Source organism: Cebidichthys violaceus, unplaced genomic scaffold (assembly GCF_023349555.1).
Source record: "Cebidichthys violaceus isolate CVI_PGR_0920_01 unplaced genomic scaffold, fCebVio1.0.p SCAF_108, whole genome shotgun sequence".
Taxonomy (NCBI): domain Eukaryota; kingdom Metazoa; phylum Chordata; class Actinopteri; order Perciformes; family Stichaeidae; genus Cebidichthys; species Cebidichthys violaceus.
This window is the reverse complement of record NW_027176272.1, coordinates 152,664-161,958: the sequence shown is the minus strand read 5'-3', so window position 1 is coordinate 161,958 and position 9,295 is coordinate 152,664. Positions and strand designations below refer to the sequence as shown.

General features: G+C 39.9%; 1 protein-coding gene across 1 annotated transcript; it reads left to right on the top strand.

The window, feature by feature from the left end:
* The first annotated feature begins 144 nt into the window (after positions 1–144).
* Positions 145–6,075, top strand: LOC137889246 (E3 ubiquitin-protein ligase ZFP91-like). The gene is made up of 11 exons (XM_068733019.1): positions 145–791; positions 1,172–1,203; positions 1,303–1,428; positions 1,534–1,570; positions 1,682–1,768; positions 1,894–2,058; positions 2,328–2,378; positions 2,454–2,532; positions 2,653–2,767; positions 2,961–3,060; positions 4,119–6,075. Exons 1-11 carry the CDS (start codon positions 457–459, stop codon positions 4,960–4,962), a joined length of 1,971 nt encoding a protein of 656 aa, XP_068589120.1. The 5' UTR covers positions 145–456; the 3' UTR covers positions 4,963–6,075.
* The last annotated feature ends 3,220 nt before the right edge of the window (positions 6,076–9,295 follow it).

Sequence of the window (9,295 nt, the reverse complement as noted above, 5' to 3'; positions counted from 1 at the left end):
GCATGCCTAAATGCAGAGATCCATGAGTTTTAAATTATAACTACATATCCCATAATCACCTTTTTCAATTAGTATGGAAGCCCTTGAGTCCAAACATAATATTTTCGCATATCTGCGCTACTGCTGCAGCTGCTCTTAAAGGAGACGCATCCCAAACGGGCCTATACTCGGTTTAAGAAATATGAGGTTTGCTATAGCTTTAAGAGGTAGATAATGTTAAATGTTTCTAGAATTAAATTATCATACAACGTTAACTTTGTTCTATTAATAAGCGAGTTTTTTAAACGCTAAAAGTCTCTACGACTCAACATTACCATTACTCTTGACCGAGCTAACATAACTTGGTCCCAAAAGGGCCTTCAATGTTACGTTGGTATTACATGTTCTATGTTCATAATTAACGTTAGGTCAACTAACGCTAATTACAAAGGTCTGTAAGGGTCATAACAGTTAAATATGAGCAGCATGGACACGGAGGAAGACGAGGTTTCGGGTATTCGTCCTGGGATTGAGATAACCGGAGACTCAACGGAGGCCGCCCATCCATCCTCGGACTCGACTGAACTGTCAAGCGGGAGAAGAGGAAGTAAAAGGCTAATGAAAACCACAGTAACCTCTCCGGAGTTCGGTGACTCTGGGTCGGGTGTTCGAGTTTTACGAGCCAGGGTAGTTGGAGCTGGCAGGACTAACGTTAATAATTCCACGAATGCCACTTACAGGCAAACACCTAACGTTAAGAGTATGCACCGTGGACGTGGGAGACCTGTGGGATCACGCTCCAAAAACACACAGTAAGTGTCTGCACAAACGCACGTCAAATACTTTGCAGTACACTAGCACTATTGCAACAAACTAACTAACTAACGTTTCGTATCACTCTCAGAGGCTAGTTAGTACTAGTGAGATTGCACTGCAAGGACGCTTAGGGCTGTGATTGTAGGAAGTGTGCTGTGGGGGTTCTTAAAGCTATAGGTTTACCAGATGTTGAAACCCAAACAAATGAGTTAAATGCATGCGTTGTCCTGTCTGTGCTCTTGTTATCCTGTTATTTTTCACTTTTCAAAGGGCAGTTGAGTTATAACTTACTGTGTATATTCCAAGGTATACTACAGATGTTTTTTTTATTTATTTGCACCTGGCTTTTATTTACTGTAGACTCTCTCTCACACAGACCAGCAGTAAAGAAATCCACAGCCAAAAATGGTAAAAAGACACAAAAGTCCTATTCATCTATTTGTAGGAATCTTGTCATTGCTATGTAATACATCTGTCACTAATGCTTGGGCACTCTCACCTCATCAGCATCCAAACACACTCTTGGATCAAAGCTGTCCAAATCTAGAGAAGGCAAAGGAAGACCTCCAACCCAAGCCTCTCGCACCACACCAGCATCAACAGCATGTAAACCTGAAGCGGAGATGGAGGCTGGTAAGACAAATACCACTTGCAGTTTTTTTACTACATACAATAAGACTAGGATCAACGGCAATCATCTGAAATTAAAAGAACATATTCATTATCTCTGTTTTTCAGGAGAGGAAACAGGTGCTTTGAAAGGAAGCAATGACAAGTGAGTGGTATACATCTTATTGAATGAGCAACAGAGAAAATGTTGGAATTCATGTTTGATTTGCCAGGGTGAATTTAATTGTGGCCAGTGTGGTGTGGATGTCCATATTAGCATTGCAGATCCAGATGCAGCTCTTGACGAGGACCCTCCATTCAGAGATGACCCCAAAGACCTCATCTATAAACCCGAGACAAAGACGTATGCTGAGCTCACTGCCTTTCCATAATGACCATTAGTCCTGAATGTTACTTTATATACAAACATGACGAATGTTAAAATGTTAGCTTCAATAGTAAATTAAGCTTTATCTCTTAACTCCTTAGGGAAAAATCAAGGCGGAATACAACGTTAAAACAAAAGGAAGTCAAGAAAGAGGAGTCAGAAAAGGAGGAAGAAGAAGAAGAAGATGACATTAAAAAGGAAGAATCAACAGAGATTGTTGTGCAGAGTGAAGATGGAGTGGGTTATAACACAGCGCCACCCAGGAAGTAAGCAAAATATGGTTTGATCATTAGTTAATGGAACAGAAAGACTGATGGCTGAACAAGCCGACAATAGGTTTCTTTCATACCTCATTGTTACCTGAAGCCGCACGCCCTCACCAACGTCTGACAGCCTGCTTACTGACAAAATGTTTGCACATTACATCATGAAGGAACTTAACAATATAGATATGATCCTATTGGACGTTTGGAAGGCAGGATTAAAGTATTGGTCGGCATTTTAAATTCTGTTTTGTAATCTGTTTTCATTCTAGGAGAGGCCGACAACAAAAAGATGACAAAGGCCCTCGGCTGCCAAAACAAAGGTAACGGTCTTGTAGTTGTATTACTCACTAGTATTTGTATCAACTATGATTATTATACAATTTCTGTCGCCATAGGAAGAAGCCCCCAGTGCAGTACGTCCGCTGTGAAATTGAGGGCTGTGGTACTGTCTTGGCCCACCCACGTTACCTACAGGTTTGCCGTCCTGTCAACTTTTTTTCGTTCTGTTTTAGATCTGTGAACTTACCTTAAGGTGCAAAGTTGGGTGCTTTTTACTGTAATATTTACTCCTTTTCTCTCATCTCTTTATTTCAGCACCATATCAAATACCAGCACTTGCTTAAAAAGAAGTATGTGTGTGATCACCCCTCGTGTGGGCGATTGTTTCGTCTGCAGAAGCAGCTGTTGCGCCATGCAAAACATCATACAGGTGATGTCATGGCACAAATGTGTATTTACTCAGTATCAAGACTGGCAATATACCTTATGTGTATTTGAGTATGAAAATAGTGATTATAATTTCTGAGCTGCTTGAAATGCCAAGGTGGTAAGTGAAAACCTTACATTTTCTGTGTCTATCCTGTCATGTAGTTTATTTATTCTGCTTGTCATCTGTACTTCAGATCAAAGGGACTACATCTGTGAATATTGTGCTCGTGCCTTCAAGAGCTCCCATAACCTGGCTGTGCACAGGATGATTCACACAGGAGAAAAGCCAATCCAGTGAGTAGCAAACTGCACAATATCATGTCACAGTGTGTGCTGTGGGCCAGGAAGAACTTGAAGTCTGGCTTATAGCCATTATTACAAGTAAGAAAGCACATTATTTCAGTTCAGTCTTATTTATGTAGAAATGAACCATTTAAAATAACCCCATAATACATATTGTCCTTAGTTCTTCCTTTAATGTTAACTACAAACATTCTCAGTGTTGCTTGCATGTAGAAATTCATTTTTTTATGCTTTTTTTGTAAAATCTTTTTTTTTTTTTTTTTTTTTAAACACACAAGGCTTCAGAAGATAACACACACATCAAACTTTGTTCTCATTGTTAGCTATTAAAGCGCTTCCCGTCACCTCACTGTTTTGATAAATGGAGCTAAGTTACTTGAATCCTCTACAGTTCACAGAATTAACAATACAATACATACAGTTTATAGTGTATAATAGTATATCAGGATATGAAATGAGAAATAAATTACAATCCATTTTTATAAATGACTTTCTTAACTGTACCTATTGATGAATCTGCATCATCCTGAGTTTTTGACACTCATATTTAGATATTGTGATAACAGCCTTTTCTGTCTGTCATTTCATTATGTGATGCAATTTTGTTGATTTTTTTTTTTTTTAACTTAAATACAGTTCTGAGGTACTTGTACTTTACTTGAGTATTTCAATTTTGTTATTTATTACTTCAACTCCAGCACATTTATCTGACTATTATGAGCATATACATTTTTAGTATACTGTAGAAAACTGCTAGAATCAGTAATATAGCATTATTTATTAATCCATTACAATACCATTTTAAATACTTCATATGAATGTATCAATAATAGTAATGATCCCAAAGTATACAGTATAATATAGCTATCACTGAGACCTTTTTGCCTGCATAGTGAGTACTTTTACTCACTATGTTTTACTTTATTTTTACTTTCACCACTGATTCTGAGTAAATTGTAGTGAAATTGGAGGTCAAGTGTTCACAGATGAGACTCGAGCGTCGGGTCCGTTCAGACTGTAACCTGGTCTTTGTCTCCACCCTGTGGCAGATGTGAGATCTGCGGCTTCACCTGCCGTCAGAAGGCCTCCTTAAACTGGCACATGAAGAAGCACGATGCAGAATCCTCCTACCAGTTCTCTTGCTCCATTTGTAGCAAAAAGTTTGAGAAAAAGGACTCCGTTGTTGCACACAAGGCCAAGAGCCACCCTGAGGTGCTCATAGCTGAAGCCCTGGCAGCTAATGGGGGCTCAGTAATATGCGGTCCCGCCTCGATCCCAGAGACTGTCCCAGTGCTCACCCAGCCCAACCAACCCTCTGTCAGTCTGGAGAATCAGGAAGTAGTGAATAGTACGCTCACTCCACTACAGCAGGTGGGGCTCCCGCTCCCCCCACAGACACAGATAGATGTATCTCTGGGCCAGTTTCTCCAACTGCCCACGCACCAAGTGGTGCAGGTGGCACATCAGCAGCAAGCCCCCACCTTGCTGCACCTCACGGCTGCTACTCCTACTAACTTATCCAGCATCAGCCACCCCCAGCTCATCCAGCTCTCCACCCATCCTGCCAGCACCGCCACGTCCATGACCGTCGCGGACCCTCAGAGCACCCTGCTCACCCTGAGCTCCGTCACCACACTGGCCTCCACAGCCTCCCTGGCTTCCCAGCAGGCTATGCAGTGGGGCAGGGAGACCGATGAGGACGAACACTTACCAGGGGAGGGTGAGCTGTGGGACAGGGTGGTGGTGGGTGGCGCTCATCAGGATGTAGGGGAAATGATGTGGGAGAGTAACGAGGAAAGAAGGAAGGAAGATGAGGGGATTGAATGGGAGAGGGAAGGAGGGAGACAGATTCTTTTACAGTGTGCCGAGGTTCATGGAGATAGTTTAATCTAGATAAAAGGCCACAAAATGTAAACAGGAACTTAATGCACAGGGAAGTTTTGATTTAAGAAAGGAACAAAAGACTGAAGGACATGTCAAAACTTAAAGCTGACATTCTAAATATTTAAAATTATAGACTTTATGTCCATGGAGTGTAACGCAGTAGTTATACAAAGTATGTAGCTTCACAGAGCTACTTATATCAGGGAGTATGATTTATTATGTTATAGATTACATACACTTCTTTTACCACTTACTGAATATTTTGTGACTCTTGTGTTTGTATATATGTGTGTATGTGAAATCATTTTTAGAGATTAAAAAGACTGCAAGATGATAGTACATATTGTACAAAAAGTAACAAATGACATATATATAGATATCCCTCATGTCCATATGTGAATGAATGAATAATTTGGTCAACTCTAGTAGTTTTAGTTCATTAAAACTTTCAGAACAAATTAACTGTGAGCAACAACTAAATGAGTTTCTTGAAGTAAAAAAATCTTTGTTGTAAGATTACAATGAAAGACATATTACAAAAAAAATAATAAAATTTTTAGTCTGGGCCTTTAGACAAATCTACTTTGACGGACAGAAATCTATACTAATTTAATATAATAATATTTAGAAATTCTTTGAGATAGGCAAGATCTTTTCTTTCACAGCAGACATTTTGACTTTTTATAGTAGGAAAAGCACAAGTGTTACTAATATTATTGATGACTCAAGTTTTTTTTAATTTATGTGTCCAAGTCAGTCATGACAGTGAGCCAGCATCCTATGCAACATGTTAAAATGTCTTTTGTGGAAAAGGCCTGTAAGAAAAGATCTAAAATGCCTTCCTTGTATTCACTGTCTTTGTCCTAAATTGTGCCACTTCCCTTCCAAATTGAACTGAACCATCTGATTTAATTTGTTACAGATTGTTGCCTTAATATATTTTTTTCACAGTTAAGACTATGCAGGCAGCAGTATAAGGATGGAAATAGTTTTTCTCATTCATTTTCTTTTGAAGCAATCTAAGATAATAAAATATACCTCTGTGCACTGCCACTACTACTGAGCACTCGTAATCTTATGATCTTAATTTATTAGAAAATGTGTTCAGATTAATAATAATAAACAAACTGTGTTTTGAAGTTGTTGTCTTTTATTCTTGACACATTCTTTAAAGAAGTTGATACATGTCTAGTTGATTTATGTATAAGGAACATAACGCACTAATTAACATCAATATGATTTAGTGGGATTTAGCTAAATTACTATATCTGTCAACATTTTAATGAAAAACAACATTAAAGTACATATGAAAACATATATTTGAATTTTGTTAACGGTCTAATAATTGATCTACCCACACTGATGCCCATATTGAATCCTCATGAATACACCTAATGGAAAATCTTTATGATATACCCATTAAATCAAACTTCATTTAGAAAACAAAAGATCATCTCTATTATATGTTTTTAATCCAACTTTGTTTACAACAATCACCAGGGTATTGTCTTTACAAACCATCAAAAAAAAGGAAATATAATAACCACACAAAATAATCCATCGATAACAGCATTCTTAATTAGTTTATTTAGTTTAGTCGAAATTGTAATTTGCAAATAATATTACATTAATTACATTTGAGAAGGAAAAGGTTTGTGTACATTTGTGAGTACATTTTGGAAAATCGAATTGGTCAGAACATATTTTGTATGGTGGTTTTCCCACATTAGTGTTGTATTATCTGTGGAAGGATGGGTGGGCCACATGGTGACGTTTTTGAGATGAGAAAAAAAGGCAGTACGTCCCCCCCACTAAAAACGCCCCTGTGGCTTGCGGAACCAATTAAATCCCCTCTTGTTTGCGTGCACGCCAACATGAACGCCGACACAAACACGCTCCATTGACGCTCGCCTGGGACGAGCTGCGGTCCGTGTACAAACTGCTAAAGTATCCCAAAAAAAAGAGGTTCCCGCGTGTCCCGAGTTGTTTCGGTGCCAACGCTGACGACGTTAGGGGGCCGCTTGTTTCTCTGCTCGGTCTTCCATCCAGCTCGCTGCTAAAGCCAACCTATATAAACAGGGCTGGAGAGCAAATGGCAGAGCAGGAGGAGCAGCAGCAGATAACCGCGCTGGACACACCGGTGCCTGGCCCGTCGCAGACGGAGAGAGCGGTGGCTCTCGCCCGGCTACTGCATCACGAGTGTGCTCGTCTGCTCCAGTTATACGTGAGTTCTCTGTTTTAACACACTCGTTCTGCTTGCCTCACACCCACACACACACACACACACACACACACACACACACACACACACACACGCCAGGCGGTGTGACCCAATCCCGCTAACGGTCCGTGTGGCTTCTTCTAATGCGAGCATGTTGTTGTACTGAGACAGCTGCCAGCTAAGCTACCTGTCGCATTTGAGTGATGTTTTACTTTTCCTGCGTGTATACAACAACATTCACCAGTACACTTTTGTGTATTCTTGAAAAGGGATGCAGTGTAATCATACTAAAAGCCCCCCCCTCCTCCATTTCCCCTGGGGTACCTAATGGATAGAGTGTATTGGATTTTTTTTGGTTTCCCATCTGTCATGCTTCTGTGCCTCATCCTCCCTTTCAGAACACCTTTTAATTGATCAATATGGCTGTCATTCAGTGCTAGATGTGTAATCGAGCTAAAATAAAATGTGAGGCACAAGTGCAAGGCCAAGAAGCACCTTGCATCCGTCTGCTTTGTACTCCGCATCAAGTTGAAGCAAACATATTGTTCCCGTCCTTTCAGAAAGAGAAGGAGACCTTCTTGTCGGACCACACCCCTGACGCAGGACGCATTGTGTCCCTTTCCCCAGACACCGAGGAGCCTAGCACGGAGCGGCAGGTGCAGTTGCTGCATTCAGCTCTGCGGCAGTGCCTGGGGCTGATCCACTGTGTCATCCTGAAGGAAGAGGAGGAATGGGGTGAGCTGGAGGGCGACTATGAGACCATGAGGAAGAACGTCCGACTGCGGCTGGAGCACTTGCTCAGCAGCACCAAAGTTCTGGTGGAGACTGAGAACGTGACCCTGGAAGTCACCCCAGACCACCAGTGTAATGAGGTACAGTATTTGCTAGCATTAAGTTTGGATTTCTATAGACGCGCACACACAAAACCACCATGTATGTTGATATATTTTGAAGTACCATATTTTCAAATAAGGTCTACAACGAATAGCAGAAGAAAGAAAAAAACAAATAAACTTTCTCCTGACGAAGAGCATTTTTCGTCATCTCCCAAGCTTTCTCAAAATAACTGGGTAATTTAATTTGTGAATAACCAACTCCGACGTGCATTACACACGTTTTAAAAGATTCATATTTTTAAATATTTTTAAAAATATTACTAAACTATTGCATAGTTTTCACAGTTTTTTACTGGAACAACAGGAGCAAAAATGCCCCAATTATGTCATACAGGTGTCTGAGGAACCCTGCACTGTGAAATTCAGCATTGTCTCCCACATGAGTTGCATATATGCTTTTATTATGATATAATGACAATAATTTTCTCATCTACATCAAATCTGTTTGGCAATATTCAACTCTAAAGGGCCCCCACAGTAGGGTATTTCCAAGCTACCAGCCCTAAGCCCTGTCCTAGTAACACAACAGTTAAATGTAAAACCTAAATCTACAGCAAGGGTGTGACTAAACCCTGTATTATATATTGTGTTGGGAGCAAAAACTTAAATCCTGGACTTAATCGCTTAGATATCCATGATAATCTTTAGATTGAGTTTAAAGCTGCAACAATCAATATTTTTATATTAACGATGGATTAAATGTTTAATTTGAAAGGTATCCCTCAAAGTGACAAATCCGAAAAGAATGATCACCCAACCCTGCAGGTCTCTGCTGATCATTGTAGCATCTTTCAGCTCATTGTTTTTGATTTGCAACCTTTGCAACCTTTGCAACTATTCTCAGCACCAAACAGCAGGCAGACAAAGGTAGCAACTGGCTGGCGAACAAAGTGGAGAATTTAGCAGCTAAAAGTTAATATAAGACTTGCATTTGTCAGGTAAACATAAACAGAACTGCAAATGAATGATGATGTTGCTCAAAAATCAGTTGGAACAGAGTTAGATTTATTCAGTTTTGTAAAACTTTGACTTTTTTGGAAGCAAATAGGAACATATTCATGAATGTCTTCGATATTCTCTTAATTTGTTGTTATCCTGCATATTTTCTTCCTCCATCCCTCAGACTTTCAACGTAGTACATTGAAACTGGACATTTACTCTGAAAGTTGAAGCGTGAAAAAAACGTAAACAGTGTTTTACTTCAGCCTACCAATCCACTAAACAC